The following is a 27,828-nucleotide window of genomic DNA, read 5'->3' as shown; positions in this document are numbered from 1 at the left end:
TCATCGTTGAATTCAAGCATCATCATATTCATCATGCATCATAAACTCATCTCATCGTCACACTACTCTGTGGTACAAATAGTTAATTCTCTGTCACAGCGCCTTGGTCGAAGGCGCTATGTACATTTAGATAAGATGATACACTGCAAATCTGCGTGAGATTAATGTATGAAAAATAAGAATAGCTTTTTTTACCATTTCCAGCAATAAAATAGGTGTGAAGATGTTTGAACACCAAACATAAACCTTTTGCAAGGAATGAAGTCTGCATTAACCACGGTACTTGTGGCGAACATGCAAACAAACACGTGGCTCTGATAATAATTTACACATTGTCTTTGAAACGGATTGGCCTACACAAGAGACATCCTTTCTTGATGGCCTAGTCTCACCACCAGAGAACAACGCCAAAAGGCGTCCTGATAAATATTGCTTAAGGGCACGTTGTACATTTGAACTCGTTTTTATTAACAGTACAACGGCCAATTCAAGTTATCAGAGGGCATCTTTAGCTCGGGTTTGAGCAGTCAGAAGTATCTGAGACGAACGATTTTCGGAGACCTCCAAAGAGAGAGCGCGTTACTGCCCCCATGTGGAGCGTTCTGGAAGCGATGCTGCCCCTGCAGCTTCACTCGAATTCTTCACGCACTGGGTAAAAGAGAATGTTGGTGTTGGGAGAGAGAGAGATCAACTCTAAAATTCCAAAGTTATAGACTTCTTCTGCTTCTTTATTCTTGGTGCTTTCGGTAAAGTCACGTAGAAGGGAAACAATAAAATAATTGTTTCCCTTCTACGTGATTTTACCGAAAGAACCAAGAATATGAATCCCTGCAGTCACGAAAGCTTTGATGTAGATGCAGAGATGCCAACAACTACAACCTCACATTCAGGTGGTCAAACCCAGATAACAACCGCGTCAGTAGTAGTAGTGTAGTAGTAGTCGTGTATCATCATCATCGCTGTGATGATGTCTCCTTCATAGTATTTGTGGATGGGGGCATTGCGTAGTGACGCGTTGTACGACCACGTGACGCGTTGTACGACCACGTGACGCGTTGTACGACCACGTGACGCGTTGTACGACCACGTGACGCGTTGTACGACCACGTGACGCGTTGTACGACCACGTGACGCGTTGTACGGCCACGTGACGCGTTGTACGACCACGTGACGCGTTGTACGACCACGGCCTCTGCTCTGGATGACCACAGTCGCACACCGACACAGGGGGAGGTTCTCATCGTGTCCATGCGCGACACCGCCAGGGCTATCAGCATCTACTGCTGCTGCTGCTGCCGTGGTTTGTGCAGTGGCTGCGGTTTCAGGGGTGGACCACACAGAGCAGCTTCGTGGAAGATCAAAGCCCAGGGGGTCTTGGAGACTGAAAATGCCTGACTCGGGTCAACTGTGATCAATCAGCCCGCCAGGGGCGGATAAAATAAGGTTCGTTTTGAGATCGGAGGGAGCCGTCATGCCACGGAGTGCGACACCGGACTTGCAATCCAGGGGTTGCCGGGTCGGTCGGCTCTCCCGGCTTGGCAGTTAAAACAAAGGGCGAAAGCCAACACAGGTTGACTGTCGACACGTCCTCCATGTAAAATATATAGACCGCATACGTTATTTGTGTCCATCAGTCTAGCAGTGGATTTCCAGACCAGCACTCATCAGGAGAGGTTTAAGAATTTGGCAAGACTGTGGGGAGGAAATACTATTTACAAACACAGCTTTTTAAAAAAAAAAAGCTATTAGGGCGAGAATTGGATAATTGAATCGATTGGCAGTAGCCCGGGTCATCGCAAAATTATTGGTGGGTCGGGCATAGTTGAAGGTTTTTCTTTCTTTCTGGGAGCATCGCTGGTACTACCACCCTGTCCTGCCGGAGGGACGACGCTGGGAGCGATGATGAGGAGGACCACGATGTCGATCCCGCCAGCACGACCGTGACCGCCGGCCGTACCGAGAGAGCGCCTGGTGCGCCATTGCCTCCGAGTGGTCTCGCTCCCAAAGACAAGGAGGTGGCTGCCCACCGTAAGAAGCAGAACGTGCCGGGGAATGACCAGACCAGCATCGTGATGTACTTTCACAACAAGCGATAAACAGCCGTTGCCACGCACAAATCCCCAGCAGCCCCCCTTGTTATGGGTGTTTTGCGTTTTTTTATTTCCATATTTGGCGTGCGTATCGGGCTCAGTGACATCTCCCGTCTTCGTAGGCCTTCTGGTTTCGGAGTTATGGAGGTTGTGGCACCCCGGGGTCACGATGGTGACCCGGGTCACCGCCAATCGATTAAATTATTTGTTCACCTTTCCTCTACTTTGCACTACTATCGTCTTTTTTGTCTTGTTTGCTGTTGTAACGTTCTCACCCTGTGCCCCTACTGGACATCCGTTAAAAAGAGCTTGGTAGCTCATCGGATTCCTTCTGCACTATCAATACAGATTCTGATTTTCTCTCTCCACCCCGAATGGGCAGTGACGTCATTCTACAGGTTGACGTCACCTGCTCGTTGCCAGAACGGTGACATCACCACTAAGGAGACCTTCTGTAGTGACGTCACGCGCGGCGGGGGGGGGGTAATGGAGCGCCCGCGTCATGAGATGTCGTGCGTGGGGGGGGGTCAAGGTGCTTGTGTAGTGATGTCATGTCACGCGCGGGGGATCATGGCGCGCTTGTGTAGTGACGTCATATCACGCGCGGGGGATCATGGCGCGCTTATGTAGTGACGTCATGTCACGCGCGTGGCGGGTCGTGGCGCCCTTTGAAATGAGTTGGCGGTAACTACTGTACGCGTACAGTGCCTTCGTTTGTCACTCTACTGCTGAATGAGGCAGCGTCGGGTATGGGTCGCGCTTCTCATAAACAGCGACCAAGTGAGACTCGTAAAGGCGCATTGCAAACCCGCCGCTAACGCACCGTTGCACACAAGGCGCAGCGCTTGTTGCTATGCAGTACTGTACTGTTACTGTACTGCATAGCAACAGTGATTGTGTCTCTTACCCCGATGACACTGTTGGTTTATGCGCTGTTCTGTGAGAAAGTTGTTCTAGAGGCAGCAGTGTTTGCTTTCATTCATTGTCTGCACGAACTTTGTCGATTCACTGTTGGATGCCAGGGCCCTTCGTTTGACCATACTTCACCACGCTGGTCACCGCGCCCTGGTGTCACGTGCGCCCCGTGGTGTGTGACCGGCTCGGATGGACCCCGCTCGTCACTGACCCGACGGCCGTGGCCAAAGACTCCAAACGCGCCGTCTCGCCGGCTTCGTAAGCTTCGTAAGTTTATTGAGATGACCACTGCCCCCCCTCCCACCACCCACCGCTCCAATCGTGTTCGCTTCGATCGATGTGATTCTTCACTCATGTGCAGTGGGGGGGGGGGGGGGGGGGGGGGTGGGACTGTCGTCGATAAGAAGACATCGTCGGTGTGAGGGGGGCCGCCACTCCGTTTGAAACCATTGTGGTGGAGCGGGGTGGGGGGTGACAGCACCAAAGGCCACCAGGGGGCCCTCACTAAAGGCCACCAGGGGCCCCACTAAAAGCCACCAGGGGCCTCACTAAAAGCCACCAGGGGCCGCACTAAAGGCCACCAGGGCCCTCACTAAAGGCCACCAGGCGCCCCACTAAAAGCCACCAGGGGCCTCACTAAAGGCCACCAGGGGCCCCACTAAAGGCCACCAGGCGCCTCACTAAAAGCCACCAGGGCCCTCACTAATGGCCACCAGGCGCCCCACTAAAAGCCACCAGGGGCCTCACCAAAAGCCACCAGGGACCTCACTAAAAGCCACCAGGGGCCGCACTAAAGGCCACCAGGGGCCTCACTAAAAGCCACCAGGGGCCTCACTAAAAGCCACCAGGGGCCACACTAAAGGTCATCAGGGGCCGTACTAAAGGTCATCAGGGGCCCCACTAAAAGCCACCAGGGGGCCGCACTAAAGGTCATCAGGGGCCGCACTAAAGGTCATCAGAGGCCGCACTAAAGGTCATCAAGGGCCGCACTAAAGGTCATCAGGGGCCGCACTAAAGGCCATCAGGGGCCACACTAAAGGTCATCAGGGGCCGCACTAAAGGCCACCAGGGGCCGCACTAAAGGTCATCAGGGGCCGCACTAAAGGCCACCAGGGGCCGCACTAAAGGTCACCAGGAGCCACACTAAAGGCCACCAGGGGCCGCACTAAAGGCCACCAGGGGCCTCACTAAAGGCCACCAGGGGCCCTAATAAAAGCCACCAGGGACCTCACTAAAGGCCACCAGGGGCCGCACTAAAGGCCACCAGGGGCCTCACTAAAGGCCACCAGGGGCCCTAATAAAAGCCACCAGGAGCCCCACTAAAGGCCACCAGGTTCCGCACTAAAGGCCACCAGGGGTCTCACTAAAGGCCACCAGGGGCCCCAATAAAGGCCACCAAGCGCCCCAATAAAGGCCACCAGGGGTCGCACTAAAGGCCACCAGGGGTCGCACTAAAGGCCACCAGGGGTCGCACTAAAGGCTACCAGGAGCCTCACTAAAGGCCATCAGGGGCCGCCAGTGGCCCGCGGGTCTCGCAATGAAAAATAACACAGCGTTTGGTAGTGAGCCATGGCTTCTGTAAGCATACACCACCCCCGCAACTAATTCGCATACCTCTCAACCCCTTATCAGTGCCTACCTTATTACAGACGAGTTCAGACTTTATTGGTCACCCCGTGCCCTTATAAATATAAAATTTCATCCTACAAAGTCCTATCACAAGGGATAAACACAAACAAATAGACCAAAAACCCCAAAAATGTGCCCATACCGAAACAGCCGTACTCCGTATCGACCTGAAAACTCAATTTCCCTGTACAAGAGTACGTCGGCAGTCAGTCGCTGCCTTGTCACTCTTCTAGCGCTATTATAGGAGGACTCCACTTATCCGCGGTGATATGAGGGACCAATGTCGCGGATACTATTATCTGCCACGTGACTCCTCTTATCCGCGAAACACAAATCGCGGCAAAGCGGAGTCCTCAAACTAACGCCGCTGCAATTATGCACTCACTCAATGCATTGTCGCAGATTTAAGGTTTGTAAAATGACATTGACATTTTTTTATGGACGTATGTGAAGGAGGTATTGCCGAGTTACTGTTTCCAGGGTTAGTGTGCCATATTGTGACGATTGTGGGATCATCGCTAGAATCCAATTCGTTTGAATGCACACGCAGCAATCGCCATTGACATGAATGGAGATCGTGTTAACGATTCCTTGAGGCTGTCAAAGAATTCCCTTTCCTATGTCTCTTTCCAGATGAATAGGATGCAGCTTAAGCATCCACGGGGAGAACACGCAAACTCCAAATTATCAGGGGTCAGGTTCGGTATTGAACCCACGACCTCCTGTATATCAAGCGAGGTAGTTAACATCTCCTCTCCACCATTCTATCAATCTGTGTCCTCCTGCATCTCCACGTTACTCTTGCTTCCCTTTTTCTCTGCCCCTAGGTGCGGCGGATCCACATCTCAGCCTGCGAATTTCTCAGGGCTGCCTCTGGCCCCGCAACTCAAGAGGGCCAATGTCGGTGGTCGCCCTACAGCTGGGCCAGTGCGGGAACCAGCTGGGGAGCACGTGGTTCGAGGCACTGATTCATGACGTGCGCCCCGCTCCGGGGCCGCCGAGAACTAACGATGCGTGCTACCGGGAGGCGGCGTTGGAGCGATACTTCCACAGCCCAGCCGGATCCGGTACCCAGTCCCTTGGGGCCTTGACACCTTCCCCCCCCCCCCTAACTGCGGGTCGTGGGCCCCAGTTTTTTAAAGAGTTGGTCTGGATACATCTCGCCACGGTGGTTAGGAGATGTTAACTACCTCGCCTGGTATGAAGGAGGTCGTGGGTTCCATCCCGACCCTGACGATGCCTGTTGTATATTTGGAGTTTGCGTGTCTCTCTCTCTCTCTCCATCTCACCGTGGTCGCGTCAACTTTTCTCCGAGTCCTCCGATGTTTTTCCCTCCACATTTAGAATCAACATCACACGTTTAGAGTATTTGGCTGCTATAAATGTCCACGTGATGATAAGCTACTTCATTGAGCTATCATCTGTGGCCAGGTCACTTACCTGCTAAGATGAAAAAAAAATGTTTTTAGTTTAGCAATTGTCTGCGTTGCCAGTTGATGTCTTTGAAGCGAAGTGCGGCGTCCTGCCGCTCGCAGGGCTCCCCGAGGCACGGGCCGTGCTGGTGGACATGGAGAGGAAGGTGGTGGCACGCAGCGTGGCCATGGCGGTCCGTTCGGGAGAGTGGCGCTACGCCGATGGGGCAGCCGTTTGCCGGACCAGCGGCTCCGCCAACAACTGGGCGTACGGGTGAGTGAGATGGTGGCCCTGTTTTACACGCTTCATCATCATCGTCATTATCAGAATGTCAAAGTCGACGGAGGCCGTTGCATCTACTAGGATGGTGGCAGTGCTGTAGGTCACGTCGGGTTCCATGCCGGTGCCTTCGGGGAATGTTGTTGCATCGTGTGTGTCCTTCCCGTTGTGCGTCTAATGCTCAATCACCTACACAGTTGAGCACTCGATTGTCCATCAGCAGAGCATTCGAAATGCGGATTGACCGTGCTTGTGACAAAAATAATTAAGTCTGTATGCACCACACCGGTTTAATGATTAGCTGCTCCTCACTCGTCATGGGTCTTCTATTGGGATAGCAGGAATCGATGTACTGTACAACGGATATGTTACATTATTATTTTCATTCGATACATTTACCGTACAAGTTATATTTAACACGAGAAAGTATAAATAACATTTTATATTCAAATCACTTCCTGTTTGGCGTTTGGCTTGATGTAGGGCAACACGTAACAAAAGGAGGGTGATGTCATTATGGACCGTGAACTGAACCCATTTCAGATTGCATATCACGTATTTTCAGGAACACAATCCCCCCCCTTCCTCCCCACCGATGCACAAGGGTTTGCTGAGTAAACACACACACACTGTTGTCTGCATTGTGTGCAGCTTTGCAGGGCCGGGCGAGCACTGCCTGTCGGAGGCAATGGAGAGCGTGCGGGCGCAGGTGGAGCGCTGTGACCGCCTCTCGGGCTTCCTGGCGATGATGAGCGTCGCGGGCGGCACGGGTTCGGGCCTGGGCACGAGGCTGTGCATTCGGCTGCGCGACGCCTACCCCAAGGCCGGCCTCCTCAACCACCTCACCTGGCCGTACAGCACCGGGGAGGTCGGGCCGCGGCGCACCGCGTGGCCACAGCTGTTTGTCCATTGCCGCCCCCTCCACCGCACCTCCTCGTGCCAGGAGTGGCCTGAGCAAGCGTTCGTCAGGCTGCTTCGTGACCTCTTCACCTCCTCCCTCTGACTCCCGCCCCCGACAGGTGATTGTGCAGAACTACAACGCGGTGCTGACTCTGGCCCACCTGCACGGCTGCTCGGACGCGCTGCTCGTGCAGCAGAATGACCGCACGCACCGCGTCTGCGCGCAGCTCCTGCGCCGGCCGGCCGTCTCCTTCTCGCACCTCAACGCGGTGGTGGCCGCTCAGCTGGCGGGTGCCCTGCTGCCCGCCCGCGTCCGCCGGGACCCTCCCGCCGGTGGGCCCGCGGCCGGCGCCTACCTCCACGACCAGCTCGGTGAGGCGGGACGCGGGGAGGAGGGCGACGCAGGCAAATCAGGCGAAGCGTGCGTGGGTGAGTGAGTGCATGAGTGAGTAAGTGCATGCGTGCGTGATTGCGCGAGTGTGTGAGTGTGTGAGTGCGTGCGTGAGTGCGTGTGTGCGTGCGCTTTGTTGCGAGCGGCGTGGTGGAGCCCAGGGCTTTACTTCAGCCAGGCTACAGGCACCCGCATCTCCGATTTTCCCGCACCTTGGTACGCTGCCAAAGAAGTTCGACATACATACGCACGGAGGTTGCGTGTTCGGGTGCCTGTAATTGCTTCCCCCTTTTGTGTCGCCCTCTGTGGTCACCACCCTGTGTGTGTGCTTTCATCGTACCATTGGTGGAGCTGCATCGTTAGCGGTCAGTGTGTTGCCCTACGGACCTGGCGACCCGAGTTCGATTCCCGCTCGTGACCAATAACAGTGACGATTATCTGAACCGGTCCTGAGCCTCTCCTGGGTCAACTCTGCCTCAAACGAGTACCTGGTGCGATGTGTAAAACATCAGCACTGGGGAGACAGAGGTGGCCGAGCGTGGACGTCACCCCGCCGACCTCCATAGGCTGCTCGCTCCCGGCACTTGCCCCAACATCCTGTCAAAGGCTACACGGCGGATCTTTGTCTTTCGTGTCTCTCAGGCGAGCTGCTGCAGGCGTTGGTGCCGCACCCGGAGCTGAAGCTGCTGTCCCTGCACGCGGTTCCCCAGCTGCCCGAGTCCTCGCGAGACTTCACGCGCTACGACTGGAAGGGCCTTCTCCAGGAGCTGCACAGAGAGACCCAGAGTAAAGTCTCAACTCCGCCTGCGTGTGCGCGTGCGTGTAGGCGCGTGTACGTAACGCGCACGAACCCGGCGACCCGAGTTCGATTTCCGCTCACGGCCAACACCAGTGACGATTATCTGAGCAGGTCATGGGCCTCCCCTAGGTCGACACAGCCTCAAATGAGTACCTGGTGCGGTGTGTGCCGGGCGTGGTGCTGGCCACCCACCCCTTCGTGTGCCGTGCCAGCCTTCGTAGGTGCTCGCTAACAGCACTTGTCCCTACAGTATGTTAAAGGTTATACGGGTGATCTTTGTCTTTGTAGTTGACTCGTCGAGTCCTCTGCTGTGTTGCAGGCCCTGCCCCGCCTCCGACCTCTCTTGCCCGTCTGCTGGTGCTGAGAGGGCCAGATGCACACGCTACGCCGCTTGGTGAGTTCTTTTGGTGCTCGATTACAGGTTTGTCTGTTGCTCAATAGCTACTGTTATACTTAACTATTCATATGCCCATTGAAACGCTGTTCATCAGAAAACGTTCATTACATTTAATTAACATCAGGCCCCCGTGGTGTTGTTACACACAGTCTCCAACCCCCGTTAACTCTGTCTCTGGCCTCTCTGTTTACGTGCTTACATGAAATTCGGGCCGATCCCTAAAACGACACGCTGCCGGCGATGATGTATTGCGTTTGTACCTCTTAGGCCACAGTGTTGTTGACAGGTGTGTGGAGTTTTTTTGTTGTTCTGGCACATGCTGCCGCGCTGCTGCCACTGCAGCGCTAGCCGTGCAACACACGGCTGCAAACCACCCCACCAACTTCGCTTGTTAACCACCACTGCAGCGTCTTCCCTGGAGAGCTCGTACACGGTCCCGTACGTACACGGCGACGACCTCTCCACCGTCCGCTGTGTTTCCACGGGGATCTGTACTTGGGGCAGAGCTGTGCTGTGGCCTGAGCCGTGCTGGACCCGTCCCGGAGCCGTGCTGAGCCCTGTCTTCACAAAGCAACCTGTATATGGGTGTCGTATGCAAGTGTGTGTGTGTGTGTATACATTAGGGAGCGGTAGTGGTCGCGATTAGCGCGCTGTGCTACGAACCGGGCGACCCGAGTTCGATTCCCACTCACGGCCAACACCAGTGACGATTATCTCAACTGGTCCTGGGCCTCCCCTAGGTCGACTCAGCATCAAATGAGTATACCTTGTGCGGTATGTAAACATCGTCACTAGGGAGACAAAGGTGGCCAGGCGTGATGCTGGCCACCCACCCCCTCGTGTGCCGTGTCGGCCTTCATAGGTTCTACTCGCGAACAGCACTTTCCCCAACAGTCTATTAAGGCTATACGCGAGTTGTCTTTGTAATGAAATATACACACACACAAGCTTTCAACGTACGCCTATGGCTCTCCCTAACTTTGTTGAGCCATCATTTGTGACCAGGTTGCTTCTGAAAAATAAGTTAACACATCAGTGGACCTTGTCTGGTAGGACGGGGATGGTTTCGTTTTATTTGCATGTGTTTGGCTAACTTGTTTACCCTATACTTTGCACTACTCATCGTGTTTTGTACTGTTTGTTGTTGTAACGTTCTGAGCCGCCCCTACTGGACACCTGTGGAAAAGAGCTTTATAGCTCGTCGGATTCCTCCTGCAGTACAAATACACATTTCCGATTCTGGTGGCGCTGCGTGGCTCCAGGCGAGCTGGCGGCAGGCGGCTCGCTGTGCCGCTGGGTGCCACCCGAGGCGGCCCTGGCGGTGTGGAGCGAGCGGCGCGCGCCCACCGGCTACGGCAAGTCGGCCACGCTGCTCGCCAACGACACGGCCGTGATCTCCCCCGTCGAGCACGCCGTCTCCAAGGCCTGGCGTATGTTCGTGTCCAGGTAAACCGCATCGTCTTCCTGGCCGCAACAGCAAAAGCAACCGTACGGAATTTCCGCTCGCACATCCCACCCTTGCCAGGGGCGGCGCGCGGCGTTTTCTGTTGGCGTTTTGCCGAGCCGGAATCGAGGTCGGTCTGCCCTGGCCTCACAAGACGGCATCTGTGTCTGGCTGTCGGGTCCACGCCTTTGCTATTGATGCCCCCAGAGTCTGGAATGCTGTTGCCAATAAACTGCAACTTGAATCGCTACCAATGAGTTCTCTCAAAATTGCTCTAGAGGAGTTGTATACCCCTAGCTGCCACTGCTATTCATTGGCGTAAAATAAAATAAAATGTTTCACTCCGGATGACGCTGCAAAGTATTATCTGTATTTTGATTTAGCGTGCTGATCTTAAAGGTGCATTGTAAAATTTGATACTCCGACTGATGCATCTGTTGTTGTCGAGTAACTCATGCAGCCAGCTATGGCTCTAGGATTTGGTGTTACATGTTATTTATGTAGTTTATTGTAAAAATTCGGTCACAGTCCCTGTGATCACTGTTACGTTGCAATTATGGCTTTATTTTTTGGTGATTTGGAAAACTTTTTTTGGTTTGGACATGTTTGTTTTGTTGTAGTACGGAGTTAGACTGATGGCCTTAATCTAAGTTTTCTTGTGGTTGTTGTTTGACTTGCATCCCACTGGGATTTTCTGCACACAGCGTTGTTGTACGGTGATTTTTTCAGGAATATTTTGCTGTTTTTTTTTCATGGATTTTCTGTTTGCACAGTCACACAGTCACTTTAAGATGTTTTTCTTGTTCGTGTTTTTGTTTGTTGTGGTTGCACCCGATTCAAGAGCCGAATGGATCACAGGGCTATACCTAAATAAATAAATAAAACTTAAAACGCGTGCCTTACGCGTGTAAAGCACGTCCGCGGGCGTCACCCGCACGCGTCACCCACACGCGTCTTGACGAGGCGTCCCTTACACCCTTGATAACCCATTTCTTTAGAACACCTTTTTGTTTAGTTTGTTGTCCTTCCCCCGCACCTTCGATCAGCACCGTTGGCTACGTATGGTGCGAAAATAACTTCAACATACGTACAAACAAACATAAACATCCGTGTTTACGCGGTAATTGTCGTGAAGTGCGTTTAACAATGTGAACATCTTTGCAGGGCGTACGTCCACCAGTACACGCACCACGGCGTGTCGGAGGAGGACTTCCTCGACAGCTTCACACTGCTGGAGCAGGTCATAGCCAGCTACCGGCAGCTGTAGCTGGGACGCGGCTGAGTCACCGGCAGCTGCAGCTGGGACGTGGCCGTCATGGCGGGGGGGAGCAGAGGGGCTGAGCCGTCGACACGGTGGATCTCATCGACGGCGCTTCCGACGATGAGAGTGAAGTCTGATCTGCGATCCACGTGTACCGGTCGCAGGCGTCGCACACAAGCGGAAATATCCGCCAGCGCGCTGTCGCCTGCCCCCCCCGCCCCCCCCACCCCCCCTCGCTCCCTCCCGGTGTTTTGCCGGCTCGGCGCGATGCTCTTCGAACCCGAACCTCGTTGCTCAATTCATGAACCAAGGGGTGGTTCGACTCCCACTGGGCCGAGCAAATGCGGCAGTCTTCGGAATTTCCGTCGAACTCTGTTGAGAGTTTAATGCTGCCCTTCCCCCGCATCTCCGATTAGCACGGTTGGCTATGTAAGGTGCGAAAGAAGTTCAACGTACATCCAAACACCATGCATTCGTTTGTATAGCTCTGAAACTCGAGCATTCCACTGAACCCCTTCCCACATGTTGCCGAACCTGGCCACGTTGGCTAGGAGATGTTAACTACCTCGCCCGCTTTACAGGAGGTCGTGGGTTCGATCGTGACCCTGACACCTTTATATTTGGAGTTTGAATTCTCTCTTCCCGTGGTCGCGTGGATTTTTATCCAGGTCCTCCAGTTTTTCCCACCACATTCAGAAACAACATCACCACGCGTTTAGAGAGTAATTATCTGCTATGCATTTCCACACGATAATAAGCCACTTCGTTGAGCTATCATTTGTGGTGGCCAGGTCGCTTCTGAAAAAGAGCTACATAGCTCAGTGGGGCCTTACCTGGTTAAAATAAAAAGTTTCTAGAATCCTGTGAAGTGAATTTGTACAAATGTTTTTTTTACATATTTGAAGAGATGTAATTATTTATTGAACACACAAAGCTTTCGCGACCGATGTGATTACATCCGTTTCTTTTGGGTTGCACCGTATGGGTGTTCAGTGATCTCTCAAATTCAAGTAACAAAATTGTCAACGTTTTGCTTGGTTATCAACAGTCCAGTTGGCTGAAAAGCTAAGTCGAGTGGCATATTCCCCCCATGACAACCTGATTTGATTGGCTGTCGGGTGGTGGAAGGTTATAGTTACGAAATTGACATCACACCTCCACGATCGAACCCAAAAGCAACGAATTATGAACCGCTAAAGACGTAATCGGTGACATCACAATAAAATAAATTGTGTTAAATGCCTATGCAAGTGTATACATTAATAAAAAAAAACACTTCTGTTTAATCATTAATACGCTCACGAGAATGTTCTTTAATCACAATACCCTTGCAGGCCTACGCATAGATCGTGAATATTAATGAGCGGAGTCGTCACGTGGGCTCCCAGACCTCGGTAGACGGTGACCCATCTCAGGCCTGCACACCAACGGTGTGCTCTCCCGAACTATAACGCTACGTGCCACGGCTTCGGTTCTCTGGCGATTGCAATGTTATGTTATTCTATGCAGGACGTAGCAATTTGGAATTCCGTAAGTGCACCGCGGCTCAAGATGCTGCACAGAAACTGGGCTCATTTACTTCCGAGGTAGTGCCTCATAGACGGGCAGAAAGGCAGGTCTATAGGGCCTGAGCTTGAACAGGGGCGGGAAAGTTGACGGCACGGATGACTGGTTGTTGGGGGAGACGATGAGCAGCGACCTTCCACCGAGCAAAGGTTGAGCGGAGGCTGCGATAAAGTCCGTGGCAGGAAGCAGAGCGGCAGATGTTGATGCCAATTCGTGTTTTGGGACATCTCTCCGCAGTCTGCATCATAGGCAACACACATTGAGGCTTCTTTGTATCGTACGCCTCCTTATCTCTGCAGACAAAATTTTATTTTTGTTTACACAGCTCATCGATTGGCTGCAAGGCCTTCTGGCAGTGCATTTTGTCAGCGGCGTTGCTTCGATGCAAACCGTGGACCGGTTTCGACGTGCAGCGTCTCATCGGCAGTCGGGCTTCTTTGAGCCAGTGCTCGCGGGCTGCCCGATTTTTAGCGGCACCTTTTCGTGTACGAAATGGGTGCCGTGCAAGCTGCGGCTTCTGGCAACAGGCGTATGAAGAGACCGACACTTTTGGTATTGACCCCTCACTTCGTAAAACTTTATTTAGCGAATGCTGTTACACGTGGCGAATGAAAACGTAACCCAAGTGGGCATCGGCGGGGGCCGACCGCCTGGCACAGCCCCCGTTACAAGGTCGCACTCATTAGACACACGCACACACACAAAGTGCTTGCCACAAATGAACCCACAATAAGCTCGCTGATCTCGTAGCAGCGGAAGGTGGCTTTTGGCTGGCGGCGGTCACCGCATCACGCGCTCTCAGATGTAGATTGAAAACCCATTTCTTTAGAACTGCTTTGTGTTTAGTTTGTCGTCCTTCCCCCGCACCTCCGATAAGCCACGGTCGGCTACGTACGGTGTGGAAGAAGTTCAACATCCGCACAAAATCATTTGATAGCAACCCGAGACCCGACACCTCCCCCCTGTTGAAGAACGTACCTCATGTGAATGGCAAGGGCATCGGAGTACCAATGACTCTTCTTAAAAGTGTATTTCTTTTCTCAATCAAACGGTAGTTACGATGAGGAGTCGCAGTCGGAGGGGGCTGAATCGAAACTTTACAAAACAGAAACGCGCGCAATGCTGTTATCTCGTTCACTTAGATTTGTCCACGTGACCGCACAACTGGAAACTCACGGCCTCTCTCATATGGGACGCGACATTCAAAACCTCGAGCTATACGGAGATGGCTATTGTGTACTTCCTAACAACGTGCGGTCATCTTGTTTTAATTTTTTAAGTAGGGTTTGGACCGACACCACCACCACATATTCTTGTGAATAATGTGACCGGGTTTTAAGCATCCAATGAACAGCAGAGAATCCGGACATCTCCGGTTCAATCCCCCCACACCTCTGTCCGCCGAGCAGCATATACATCTGAAAACCACCTCGTCCAAGACGTCTGGGCCAGCATGGAAGAGTAGGCCAAATACCCCGCGGAAGGGCACTCTCTCGAGCTTCCCCGAGCCGAAGCCATTTATTCCGCCGGCAGTTGCCTGTACAGGCGCTTGCAGGGCTGCGCCTTTAACCTTCACAGCCGGCGGCGGATCGCCGCCTCTGTGTTTTTTATTTTTTATATACCGGTGGCTCCAGGAGCCGTCACCAGGGGGTGGTCCCCACCCAGGCTAAAAACCGCGATCGGAGACGTTCGGTAAACGGAGGAGTCGTCGCTGCGGTAGCGGCGCCGGCGGCCGTCTTGTACGTGTGCATGTTGGACTTCCTTCGCACCGCACGTCGCCCACCGTGGCTAATCCGGCGGTGGCACGGAACGCGGTGGAGCTGCAGCCGGCGGGCGGCTAGTAGAGCTGCAGGTGGGCGGACGTGGACCCGTCGCGCCAGCGAGGGGCGCAGGGGCTGATGAGGACGCGGCACAGGGGGCAGGCGCGCTCGCGGTCGCACCACAGCGCCATGCACTCCGCGCACAGCACGTGCTGCAGCACGCCACACGCGGAGTTAACACGGGACGCGAGGACGGCACAGCCACACGGCTCGCAGCCTGGCATAGCACGCACGGTGACAGCCTGGCATTCCACGCATATTGATATGATGCCACCGCCTAGAAGATTATCCTTCCCTTTTTTAACACGCACACGGTCAACAAACACTCAGCATGCAACACGCATACACACAATCACACGAAGACAAAGTTCCCCCGTATAACCTTACCAGACTGCTGGTGCAAGTGCTGTTAGCGAGTAGCACCTATGAAGGCCGGAACGGCACACGAGGGGGGTGGCCAACACCACGCCCGGTCGCCTTTGTCTCCCCAGTGGCGATGTTTACACACTGCAACAACTACTCATTTGAGGCCGAGTCGACCTAGGGGAGGCCCAGGACTGGTTTAGATAATCGTCATTGGCGTTGGCAGTGAGCGAGAATTGAACTCGGGTCGCCAGGTTGGTAGCGGCAGCACGCTAACCACTACACCACCGCTCCCCATACAGATGGCCAGAACACACACAGACATTCATACAGTCAACACACAGATGGTAACACACACAGGCAGCACACACACAGGCAGAACACAGGCAAAACACACACAGGCAGAACACACACACAGGCAGCGTACACACACATTGATACAGCACAGACCCACGGTTAGCACACATTCATGAAGTCAGCAAGCACTTTGGCCCAAACCACACACACTCGCAATTAGCGCCAGTAAACAATAAACCACCGGGCACCATTCGCCAGTGAATTTTTTGTCTATATTTTTTTAACGTGATTTGCTCACATTTCCGATACTTTGCACTCCGATCGTCTTTTTGTATTGTTGTTGTAACGTTCTGAATCTGCCCCTACTAGACATCTCTGAAACAGAGCTTTACAGCTCATCGGATTCCTCCAGCACGGTAGAACCCCTCTTAACGACCACCCCTGTTGACGACGAATCGCTTAACGACGGCCTCCATGGAGCCCAAATGTGTAGTCTGTTATAGTGTATAGTTGTGTAGTGTATAGTAGTATAGTGTATAATAGTATATAGTAGTATAGTGTATAATAGTGTATAGTAGTTTAGTGTATAGTTGTGTAGTGTATAGTAGTATAGTGTATAATAGTATATAGTAGTATAGTGTATAGTAGTGTAGTGTATAGTAGTGTAGTGTATAATAGTGTATAGACGTGTATAGTTGTGTAGTGTATAGTAGTATAGTGTATAATAGTGTATAGTAGTGTATACTTGTGTATAGTAGTGTATAGTAGTTTAATGTATAGTAGTATCGTGTATAATAGTGTATAGTAGTGTAGTGTATACTTGTGTATAGTAGTGGAGTGTATAGTTGTGTAGTGTATAGTAGTATAGTGTATAGTAGTGTACTGTATAGTAGTTTAATGTATAATAGTGTATAGTGTAATGTATAGTAGTGTAGCGTATAGTGGTGTAGTGTATAGTAGTATAGTGTATAATAGTGTATAGTAGTGTATAGTAGTATCGTGTATAATAGTGTATAGTAGTGTAGTGTATACTTGTGTATAGGTGTATAGTAGTGTAGTGTATAATAGTGTATAGTAGTGTAGTGTATACTTGTGTATAGTAGTATAGTGTATACTTGTGTATAGTAGTGGAGTGTATAGTAGTTTAATGTATAGTAGTATCGTGTATAATAGTGTATAGTAGTGTAGTGTATACTTGTGTATAGTAGTGGAGTGTATAGTACTTTAATGTATAGTAGTATCGTGTATAATAGTGTATAGTAGTGTAGTGTGTATTTGTGTATAGTAGTGTAGTGTATACTTGTGTATAGTAGTGTAGTGTATAGTAGTGTAGTGTATAATAGTGTAAGTAGTGTAGTGTATAGTTGTGTATAGTAGTGGAGTGTATAGTAGTTTAATGTATAGTATCGTGTATAATAGTGTATAGTAGTGTAGTGTATACTTGTGTATAGTAGTATAGTAGTGTAGTGTATAGTGTAGTGTATACTTGTGTATAGTAGTGTAGTGTATAGTAGTGTAGTGTATAGTAGTGTATAACAGTGTATAGTAGTGTAGTGTATAACAGTGTATAGTAGTGTAGTGTATAGTAGTGTAGTGTATACTAGTGTAGTGTATACTAGTGTAGTGTATAATAGTGTATAGTAGTGTAGTGTATACTTGTGTATAGTAGTGTAGTGTATAGTAGTGTAGTGTATAGTAGTGGAGTGTATAGTAGTGTAGTGTATAGTAGTGTATTATAGTGTATAGTAGTGTAGTGTATAGTAGTGTATAATAGTGTACAGTAGTGTAGTGTATAGTAGTGGAGTGTATAGTAGTGTAGTGCCTCCATAGAGCCCGATGTGTTCTCTTACCGACCATTCCCCTGTTAACGACAGGCTTTTACTACGAGCACGTGGCCACCAATTTCGGCCAATCAACGAGCTCCAAAGTGGCTTGACCAGGCCTCGGCCAATCAGCGACGTCCACTCACGAGCGATGGGGGGAGCATTGTTTAGAGTCGGTGTCTGCTGCGCTTTGAAGTGGAAACGTCTCTTTTGAATTCCTGGCGGTGTTACTGTGTTTCCTACGCTCGCTCAACCACCAAAATCACTCGTGGAACCAATCACCGTCGTTCAGAGCAAGGGGTTCTACTGCATAAATAAACACTCTGACTTTGAGTCGGACACAACCCCCCCCCCCCCCACAATGTCAACGGGGAGACTGCGGCTCGCGGATAGAGCCAGGGGTCTGTGGAGCCGCCGGGGCGGGGGGGGACGCTTACTCTGCACACGAGCATCAGCGGCTGGGCGAAGGCAGCCTGGCAGATGGGGCAGATGTCGCCGGCCTCCGCGCACTGCTGCTTGCTGGCCGGCACGCCGTACACCTGGGAACAAACACAGAGATCTCCCACCACACCACGCCACCACACCACGCGTAGCCTTCACAGACCGTTGGGGGGCAAGTGCTCTTAGCGAGCGGTAGCAGCGCTTATGAAGGCCGGCACCGTGGCACAGGAGGGGGGGCGGGGTGGCCAAGCAACCACGCCCTGCCGCCTTTGTCTCCCCAGTGCTGATGTTTACACACCGCACCGGGTACTCATTTGAAGCCGAATCGACCTAAGGAAGGGCCCAGGACCGGTTCAGATAATCGCCGCAGGCGTTGGTGGCGGTGAGCGGGAATCGAACTCGGGTCGCCGGGGTTTCGTGGCGCATTACCACCCGCCCCCCCGGGCCCCACGCGGCCCACGAACAGTGTAAGCGTGGGACGCTTCCGACGCACCTGCTGGGCGCACGCCATGGCGCAAGACTTCCTCAGCGCGGTGACGTTGCTGTACAGGCCCAGGCACTGCGGGAGAAAGGGCGACAGCTCTTGACGGTCGCAGCAGTGGACAGCCCGCGGAGGGGGGGGCCTCTCTCTCGCTCTGTCTCTCTCCTTACTTGGGCTACGCTTCGCCACGCCCGGCAGCGCGCGGGTCGGTGGAGCTCGTCTGGAGCGCTGGGTGCGTGGTATTGATAGGTGTGCGTGTGTGTGTACGCGTGTGTAACGGTGCTATTGAGACGTACGGGGCGATCGTCATATCCCTAGCCGGCGCCTCCCGGGGGGGGGGGGGAGGGGGCTGGGGGATGTTTGGATCCCCCGCGCCCCTCCCAATGGGTGGGGGCTGAGGGGTGTACTAGGATCCCACAGAACCCCGGCCCTCGGTAGGGAATTAGATAAAAGACGGGGACCCGAGAGAGAGGGGGTATTCGAGAAGCCAGAAGAACCAGTTGAAGATCGAAGTCCAGCTAGCTAGACACCCTGGTACTCCTCTGACCCGCTGCCCTTGTAAGGGCCAGGCATAGCAAGGCAGTGGTGCGACCCCAGAACCTCGGAGCCCGACGTCCTTCTAAGGGCCGGGTCCGTGTGGCTGGTGGTCGAGACCTGCGCCTTGGCTGGGCCAGGTCAGCTAGCCTCCCTTAGAAGAGGCCCGAGGTATAGCTAGGGAGCAGGCGAAGTTTAGCTGGGGATTACCTCCCCTGAGAGCAACGGGTGGAGAGGCCGTTACCTCTTCGGGTGCTAAGCTGTAACAGGGGAGCTTAAGGGTTAATAAACGGTGTCGTCTCTACATCGTCTCCGAGTCCTAACCAGTCACTACACGTGTATGCGAGTGTGCACGAGTGTGCGCGCGTGTGCGACACTTCACGTGGCCTTAACGTGCACATGGCCTGGCACAAGCGGTGAGCGCGCTGTGACACGACACCAATGACCCCAGTCATATGCGCCAATAAAAATGGCGTGTATTTTAACCGTTCCTGGGCCTTCCCTAGGTCGACTCGGCCTCAAATGGGTACCTGGTGTGATGTGAAAACATCACCACTGGGGAGACAAAGGCGGCCGGGCTACGACAAAAATCAAACATGCCACACTGAAACCAAGGATTATTTTTCAGGAGCGTCCAGCAACATTTAAGGCTGAGCACCTGGAGAAAACCACGAGTGCGAGGGGGCCATACGCGATCCCCATACACGGTGGCGAAATGTTAACTACCTCGCTTGGTATATTGACGATCGTGGGATCGGTCCCGATCCTGACCCTGTTGTATATTTGGAGTTTGCGTCTCTCTCTCTCTCTCTCTTCGTGGTCGTGACAATTGTTTTCCGGGCCCTCCGGTTTTTTCCTCCATATTTAGAATCAAAAACACATGTTTAGGGTTATTTGGCTGCAATAAATTTCCACGCGATAAGCCACTTCGTTGTCCTAGCATTTGTATATAGCCCAGTGGGCCTTAGCTGATAAAAGAAAATAAAAACAGTGAGTTAATTTTAGTTAGTCCAGACAGGAAACAGATGGCGATTCGTTCGCTCGCTGTATCGCCTCCGGCCGTGCCACGGCACGGCACCCCCTCGACACCCACGACATTCACGGGGTGAAACCACCAACCCTCGCCCAATCTCCAGCGCTGGTCACGTGCGTAGCTCCCACCCTGGCTGGTCAAACAGAGGTCTGGACAGAGCGCTTCACTGGCCTCGAAGACCTGCCGTGAGGTCATACGCTCACCGCCGGCCCGCTCACCTTCGCACAGAAGTACAGGAGGGCGAGCAGCATGTGGAAGATCCTTGCGTCGCCGGGTCTCCTGGTGCCCATGAGGAAGTGGAACCACGGCAGCGCGGGGAGCAAGTAGCGGTACAGCTGACTGCCCTCCTCCACCAACACGTACCATCGCCCCTGCAGGAGACATCCCCCGCCCCCAGAATCCAAGTAGGAAAATTTCAAAGCGTCCTCATCGGCAGCCGTGATCAATCCACTGCTGGCTGAAGGGCTGAATGGCCTCACTCCACCCCCCCCCCCTCCCCCACAAAGCCATCACCGCCACCTCTCACGGCTCCGCGATGCAACGATCCACCCAGCACCTGCACGCGAGCCGATCTCGCCGCTCCATCTCCGCGGAGGACGCGACCCCCATTGGCTGCCACCCGGCGATAACTCTCAGCCGCAACGGCCATCATCCCTGCAAGTAACGCGTGCCACCCAAGCCCACTTACATCCATTAATAGTCTTTAACCTGCGTATGTCCTCTCATCGGTCGCAAGGGGCGCTACAGTGGAGAGATGTTAACTCTCTCGCCTGGTGTGCAGGAGGTCGTGGGTTCCATCCAGACCCTGACGCCTACTGCTGTATATTTGGAGTTTGCGTCTCTCTCTCTCTCTCTCTCCCCGTAGTCACGTGGGTTTTTCTCCGGGCCCTCCGGTTTTTCCCTCCACGTTTAAAATCAACATCACGCTTCGAGAGCATTTGGCTGCCACTATAAATATCCACACGACGACGACGATGGTGATGAGCCACTTCGTTGAGCTACCGTCTGTTACAGCCGGGTCGCTTCTGAAAAACTACTTGGATCAGTGGGGCCTTACCTGGTAACTGTGGCCAACGAGCTGCGGCACGCGTGACGTTGCGTGACACCGCGACCTACCCGTGAGCCGAACGGCAGCACCGAGGAAGGCAGGGCCACCAGGAGGCACTTGAGGCCGATGGAGATGAACTTCCCTACAAAGTCTCCGATGCCGACGATCCACAGCAGATCCCAGAGCTCCACGGGCAGCAGCGAGGGAGACGCCAGCATGAGGCTGCGCAGGTTGGGAGAAGCGAGGTGAGCTAGCGAACCAGGTCAGGGGTCGGGATTTGTTATTCTCTCCCCTCTCGTGAGCTCAACGGCGACGACGGGGGACGAACGACCGCCCTGCGCCGTTGCGCGCCTCGCCACAAATGAACCGCAGTGCTCTCGCTGATCTCGTCAAGGAGCGTAAATCATCATCGTGCGAACTCCGCTCATCCTCGCAGCAGCAGCAGCAGCGGCGGCGGACTTTGGCTAAGCCATCGAACAAAAAGACGGTGGCCGGATCGCGCCCCGCTTTCAGATGCGCTGCTGTGGCCGTCTGGAACGCTCTTCCCTCCGGTAATAGGAAGCCACTGGAGCTATGCACTTTTAAATCTACATTGAAAACTAATTTCTTGAGAGCTGCTTATGGTGTGTTAGTTTGTTGTCCTTCCCCCGCACCTCAGATTAGTACGATTGGCTACGTACGGTTGCGAAAAAAGTTCAACATACATGCATCATACATCATACATACATACATAGAAGGGTGGCAACTCCAATCACCGCGTACCAGCAGGGCCCAGTGCCCACGGTCAGTGGAAGGGCACAGCGGGAGAGTAAATGGCAGCACGAGGTCGCGATGGAATAGTGAAGGGGCAGCAAAGGGCAACAGGGCAGGCCCAGCTGCCCTGCCACCGTGGGGCACCACGGTGGTTAGGAGATGGTGTGCAGAAGGTCGTGGGTTCGATCCCAACCCTGACGCCTGCTGCTGCTGCTGCTGTATATTTGTAGTTTGCGTGTCTCTTTTGCTCTCTCTCTCTCCCCGTGGTCACGTGGATTTTTCTCCGGGTCCTCCGTTTTTTTCCCCCTCCGCATTTCCAAACAACGCCACGCGGTTTAGAGTGTTAGGCTGCCACTGCGCATTTCCACACGACGAGCCACTTCTCGTTGAGCTATCATTTGTGATAGCCAGGTGGCTTCTGAAAAAAAGAGCTACATTGCTCAGTGAGCCTTACCTAATTTTGTTTGGTACCTGTAATGCAGCCTCTGCGCGCGGAAGGTGTAGTAGAGGAAGGCGACGTTCCCCGCCAGGAACACAAGGAGCCACAGCGTCTTAACGCACGACCTCCGCTCCTGCAGCCGCGCGTGCACGGGCGAAGAAGTTCAACGGGCGCACGCAACGCGCGCACGTGCACGGACGACGCGGCCAACGGACAGGCACACGAGCGAGACGGAAGCGGGGTTCTCGGGGCGCCAGTCCGACCGTGCCGGACGATAGGCAAGGGCGGTCCGTGGTTGCAGGGCACCTCGCCCGAAGGGGTGACGGCCACTGGGTCAAGGATAACGGTTGCTAGGAGATGTTAACTGCCTCGCCTGGTATACAGGCGGTCGTGGGCTCGAATCGACAGAAATTGATTTTCCGAGTGAGTCTGTGCGTGCGGAAGGTGCGTGTGACTTTACAGCAGAACGGGGCGAGGAGCTTGGAGAATCGGAAGGAGACGGTGGCGAGAAGTCATCGTTGGCAATCGGGAAGTCGTTGCAGTGGGTGGAGAGCAGGTGTGCAGGGTGTAAGGCCGGTCGTCAAGCAGTGGCATAGCGTGGTTGGCATGGGCCCTGGTGTAAGTAAACCTAACTATAAATTAAACTATTTTTTACCTTACCATATAAGGCGCCACTGAGTCATGTAACTTTCTTTCAGAAGCGACCTGGCTATCACAAATGATAGCTCAACGGAAGGGGCTTAATCATCAAGTAGGGCATTTTTAGTCGTGTGAAAATTTTGGCGCGCGAATTATGAACCTCAAAACCCGAGCCGCCCCCCCCCGTCCGGCGGTCCGGACGAACAGACTCACCCGGAGCGTCACCTGCGTCTTGAGAGTGCGGTTGGCGTAAAAGAAGGTGAGGAACAGTCCGGCCAACACGGCCAGCCCTGACGAAGCCATCAAGACACACGGATGGGCGCCCGTCAATCAGCGATCCCCAGGAGGTGAGGTGCTCGTGTAGTGTGCACGTGAGCTCAGATTGTTGTCACTACAGCCGTGCGGCCGTGCGGCCGTGTGAGTGTGTGAGTGTGTGGCTGTGTGAGTGTGTGACCGTGTGGCCATGTGAGTGTGTGGCCGTGCGGCCGTGCGGCCGTGTGAGCGTGTGGCCGCATGAGTGTGTGACCGTGTGGCCGTGTGACCATGTGAGTGTGTGGCCGCATGAGTGTGTGGCCGTGTGGCCGTGTGGCCGTGTGAGCGTGTGGCCGCATGAGTGTGTGGCCGTGTGGCCGTGTGGCTGTGTGAGTGTGTGGCTGTGTGAGTGTGTGGCCGTGTGGCCGTGCGGCCGTGTGAGTGTGTGGCCGCATGAGTGTGTGGCCGTGTGGCCGTGTGGCTGTGTGAGTGTGTGGCTGTGTGAGTGTGTGGCCGTGTGGCCGTGTGAGTGTGTGGCCGTGTGGCTGTGTGAGTGTGTGGCCGTGTGGCTGTGTGAGTGTGTGGCTGTGTGAGTGTGCGGCCGTGTGAGTGTGTGGCCGTGCGGCCGTGTGAGTGTGTGGCTGTGTGAGTGTGTGGCCGTGTGGCCGTGTGGCTGTGTGAGTGTGTGGCCGTGTGGCTGTGTGAGTGTGTGAGTGTGTGGCCGTGTGGCTGTGTGAGTGTGTGGCTGTGTGAGTGTGTGGCCGTGTGGCTGTGCGAGTGTGTGAGTGTGTGGCCGTGTGGCTGTGTGAGTGTGTGGCTGTGCGAGTGTGTGGCCGTGTGGCCGTGTGGCCGTGTGAGTGTGTGGCCGTGTGGCCGTGTGAGTGTGTGGCCGTGTGAGTGTGTGACCATGTAGCCGCGTCAGTGTGTGGCCGTGGGGCTGTGTGAGTGTGTGGCCGTGTGGCTGTATGAGTGTGTGGCTGTGTGAGTGTGTGGCCGTGTGGCTGTGTGAGTGTGTGGCCGTGTGGCCGTGTGAGTGTGTGGCCGTGTGGCTGTGTGAGTGTGTGGCCATGTGGCTGTGTCAGTGTGTGGCCGTGTGAGTGTGTGGCCGTGTGGTCGTGCGAGTGTGTGACCGTGCGGCCGCGTGAGTGTGTGGCTGTGTGAGTGTGTGACCGTGTGGCCGTGTGAGTGTGTGGCTGTGTGAGTGTGTGGCCGTGTGAGTGTGTGGCTGTGCGGCCACGTGAGTGTGCGGCCACGCTACCGCATGGCGACTGGCCTCACCGCTCACCGAGCCGGTGCTGGTAGCCGAGCCGAGTGAGCAGCAGCAGCAGGAAGGGCAGCCCCCGCTGCAGCCAGCCGAGCAGCGGCCTCATCTCCGCGAACGCCGCCGTGGGATTCCCGGCCTCGCCGCCGGGGTCCCCCGCGTCTCCTCCTCCACCTCCTCCTCCGCCGTCACCCCGGGCTGGCGCCGACGGCTGCGCGGGCGCGTACGCCGACAGCAGGTGCCGGTGGGCGGGTCCGGACGAGTCGCCCGGTGGCACCCCCGAGGAGCCACCGCCGCCACCGGCAGCGTCGTGGCGTGCCACCATCTGCAGCACCACGTCGCCCGCGGAGGATGGGGAGAAGCCGGCCGTGCCCACCGCGAGGCCTGCCATGCTGCCGGGATACACGGCGGAGGGGCGAGGGGAGAAGGGGATGGGAAGGCAACGGAGTTTGAGGTCGGGGCCTTTTGGAGGAGGGAAGCGAGTTCAGAAATGGAAACTAAAACTGAGGTTTGAGTTTGCCGGGTGAGGCTCCACCGAGCTATGTAGATAAAGATCAAGCGTGTGCAAGAGAAAGCATTGGAGAGATGCACGCTTGGGGTCACGCTGCGAGACAGGAGGAATGCGTGGATTTTTGTTGTCTTTTCCAGGTAAGGTCCCAATGAGCTACAATATATAAACATTTTTTTCAGAAGCGACCTGGCCTATCGCAAATGATCGCTCAACGAAGTGGCTTGTCATCATCGTGTGGAATTATATGGCAGCCAAATGCCTATAAACGCGTGATGCTGATTCTAAATGCATAGCTGTAAACCCACACGGTTTACTCCGTATTCTTGTACAGGGAAATTTAATTTTCAGGTCCATATGGCGTACAGCCGTTTCAATACGGGCAAAAAAATGTTAATTTGTGTAAGATGAACGTTGAGATTTATAAGGCCACGGGGGTGACCAATAAGGTCTGAATTGGTCTGTGATAAGGTAGAGCACTGATAAGGGGTTGACTGGTTTGTAAATGTGGAGGGAAAAACCCAAGGATCCAGAGAAAAATCCACGCGACCACAGGGAGAGAGAGAGAGACACGCAAACTCCAAATATACAGCAGCAGCAGGCGTCAGGGTCGGGATCGAACCCACGACCTCCTGCAAACCAGGCAATTAAGTTAACATCTCAACACCGTGGTGATCACAATATTCACAGAGGCCACATTGAGGAAATTCAATAAATGAAGTTATCCCACGTCAGGTGCTGACCCACAACGTGAGATGTCTGGGCTCTTGTCCTTAAGGGCCCCCTGAAAACAATGACCGTGTCCTCAGGGCATCCTAACCCTCTATTCCTCCTCCCTCCTCAACACACTTTCTCCATATCTCTCTCTCTATTCCACGTCCCTCTTCCCCACTGCTACAATCCACGCGCCGTGTTTATTATTGACCTCCATCGCCAAATCCGCCACAATTGGGCCAATCTCGTGAGGTCTCGAAGGCCGACCAGCCCCTCTGGGAGAGCTGCACAAGTGGCCGCTATGAGTGGCTGTGTTCATGCTGCATAGTCAATGCACTTTCGGTGAAGTCACGTAGAAGGGAAATAATAAAATACTAAAACAACATTTTATTGCTTTATTTTTTATTATTTCCCTTCTACGTGGTGGTGACTTTACCGAAAGAACCGAGAATACGAATCCCTGCAGTCACGAATGCTTTAAATCGAAATTCATACTTCATTAGTCAAGGTTGTTGGGTCAGATAAATGTTGTGTCGTAACCCTCCACCACCCGACACAAACAGTTAAGGTTTGTCGCGTAAACAACGCGCCAATTAGTTACCAGTATAGTGTATAGTGTAGTTTATAGTGTAGTGTTTGGCGCAGTGTATAGTGTAGTGTACTACTTCAGCCCACGTTTACAATTTGAGTAGTACGACGTTTCGCGTTGTAGTCACATCCAGCATCATCGGGTGGCTGGAGGGTTACGACACACTGATACTGATGCGATCGAACCCAAAACCGTTTATGATCAATAATATTGGTCGCGAAAGCCAACGCGTTTTCGACGGTTGTACTGTTCTCCCTATGCTCCCCAGCCCTATGGCTCACCGGCCTCCACTCGTCCAGCACTGAACAGCAGTGTTGGTGGTGAAGTATGGCAACCTCACCACCACCATCATCACCACCACGACAACGAACAGGCGAGGGGCGAGCGGCTCGGGATGGCTGTCATCCAGCAGTAGATCGAAGGCGTCCGCCCGTTGGGGTGGCCGCGTCACGGGGTCGCCCCCCCCCCTGCCCATAGGGCCCCCCCCCCTGCCAAGGGCCACCCCCCCCCCCTGCCAAGGGCCACCCCCCCTGCCCAGGGCCGGCCGCCGGCCGCCGGCCACCGGCCACCCCCCACCCTGCCCAGGGCCCTCGCTGGAGGCGTCGGCGGCGGCGTCTCACCTCGAGTCGAGGTCTCCGTCCTGCTGGAGGCTCTCGGAGCCACGCCGCCTCTGCATCGCGGCTCACCGCGTCCGCATAGCGCCCTCTTTGTCGTCACCCCTCCCCCCAACAACCACTAACAGTCACACAGCATCACCAACAACCACTAACAGTCACACAACATCACCAACAACAACAACAACTAACAGTCACACAGCGTCACCACCACCAACAACCACCACGAACAGTCACACAGCGTCACCACTTCCTCACTCCCAGGCTCCACGAGCGAATCGCAGGTCGTGACGTACCCGGCAAACACCCAGGACACACCCCACCCACCCAGGACACACCCACCCAGGACACACCCACCCAGGACACACCCCCACCCACCCAGGACACACCCCCACCCATCCAGGACACACCCCCACCCACCCAGGACACACCTACCTACCCAGGACACACCCCACCCACCCAGGACACACCCACCCACCCAGGACACACCCACCCACCCAGGACACACCCACCCAGGACACACCCCACCCACCCAGGACACACCCACCCAGGACAGGCCCCACCCACCCAGGACACACCCACCCAGGACACACCCCACCCACCCAGGACACACCCACCCAGGACACGCCCCACCCACCCAGGACACACCCCACCCACCCAGGACACACCCACCCAGGACATACCCACCCAGGACACACCCCACCCACCCGGGACACCCCTCACACACCTAGGACACACCCCACCCACCCACCCAGGACACACCCCACCCACCCAGGACACACTCCACCCACTCAGGACACACCCACCTAGGACACGCCCCACCCACCCAGGACACGCCCCACCCACCCAGGACACACCCCACCCACCCAGGACACACCCCACCCACCCAGGACACACCCACCCAGGACACACCCACCCATCCAGGACACACCCCACCCACCCAGGACACACCTCATCCACCCACCCAGGACACACCCACCCAGGACACACCCACCCACCCAGGACACACCTCATCCACCCACCCAGGACACACCCACCCACCCAGGACACACCCACCCAGGACACACCCACCCACCCAAAACACACCCCACCCACCCAGGACACACCCACCCACCCAGGACCCACCCACCGAGGA

The 27,828-nt window shown here is 54.3% G+C and overlaps 2 protein-coding genes across 3 annotated transcripts; one reads left to right on the top strand and one right to left on the bottom strand.

The window, feature by feature from the left end:
* Positions 1 to 2,652: 2,652 nt before the first annotated feature.
* TUBD1 (tubulin delta 1) lies at positions 2,653 to 12,811 on the top strand. Of its 2 annotated transcripts, XM_032967530.2 has the most exons (10): positions 2,653 to 2,870; positions 3,113 to 3,272; positions 5,462 to 5,701; positions 6,170 to 6,320; positions 6,978 to 7,194; positions 7,346 to 7,598; positions 8,260 to 8,403; positions 8,736 to 8,810; positions 10,076 to 10,259; positions 11,422 to 12,811. In XM_032967530.2, the coding sequence occupies exons 1-10, from the start codon at positions 2,823 to 2,825 to the stop codon at positions 11,522 to 11,524; spliced, it is 1,575 nt and encodes a 524-aa protein (XP_032823421.2). In that variant the 5' UTR covers positions 2,653 to 2,822; the 3' UTR covers positions 11,525 to 12,811. The 2 variants fall into 2 exon arrangements, with proteins under 2 accessions (XP_032823421.2, XP_032823423.2); XM_032967532.2 differs by lacking the exon at positions 2,653 to 2,870 and having other exon boundaries at positions 2,879 to 3,272.
* An 820-nt stretch (positions 12,812 to 13,631) lies between these two features.
* On the bottom strand, positions 13,632 to 27,003 carry LOC116950093 (E3 ubiquitin-protein ligase RNFT2). Its single transcript, XM_032967533.2, has 9 exons — positions 26,700 to 27,003; positions 24,293 to 24,660; positions 22,969 to 23,045; positions 22,149 to 22,249; positions 20,993 to 21,146; positions 20,095 to 20,247; positions 18,322 to 18,387; positions 17,825 to 17,926; positions 13,632 to 15,056 (listed from the first exon to the last, which is right to left on the bottom strand). The coding sequence occupies exons 1-9, from the start codon at positions 26,753 to 26,755 to the stop codon at positions 14,922 to 14,924; spliced, it is 1,212 nt and encodes a 403-aa protein (XP_032823424.1). The 5' UTR covers positions 26,756 to 27,003; the 3' UTR covers positions 13,632 to 14,921.
* Positions 27,004 to 27,828: the final 825 nt, after the last annotated feature.

The sequence above is a fragment of the Petromyzon marinus genome, chromosome 38, assembly GCF_048934315.1.
Source record: "Petromyzon marinus isolate PM22_M1 ecotype Great Lakes invasive population chromosome 38, UKy_Petmar_22M1.pri1.0, whole genome shotgun sequence".
Lineage (NCBI taxonomy): Eukaryota > Metazoa > Chordata > Hyperoartia > Petromyzontiformes > Petromyzontidae > Petromyzon > Petromyzon marinus.
The sequence above is the reverse complement of the archived record's forward strand: the minus strand, read 5'-3'. Positions and strand labels throughout refer to the sequence as shown.

Coding starts and splice junctions, on each gene's coding strand:
- TUBD1 (XM_032967532.2), top strand. CDS start 3,002: ATGACACTGTTGGTTTATGCGCTGTTCTGTGAGAAAGTTGTTCTAGAG. Junction 5,702..6,169: donor CCACAGCCCAGCCGGATCCG/GTACCCAGTCCC, acceptor TGCCGCTCGCAG/GGCTCCCCGAGGCACGGGCC. Junction 8,811..10,075: donor TGCACACGCTACGCCGCTTG/GTGAGTTCTTTT, acceptor GCGTGGCTCCAG/GCGAGCTGGCGGCAGGCGGC.
- LOC116950093 (XM_032967533.2), bottom strand. CDS start 26,755: ATGCAGAGGCGGCGTGGCTCCGAGAGCCTCCAGCAGGACGGAGACCTC. Junction 18,388..20,094: donor TCCTGTACTTCTGTGCGAAG/GTGAGCGGGCCG, acceptor TTTCTCCCGCAG/TGCCTGGGCCTGTACAGCAA. Junction 17,927..18,321: donor CCATGGCGTGCGCCCAGCAG/GTGCGTCGGAAG, acceptor GTTTGTTCCCAG/GTGTACGGCGTGCCGGCCAG.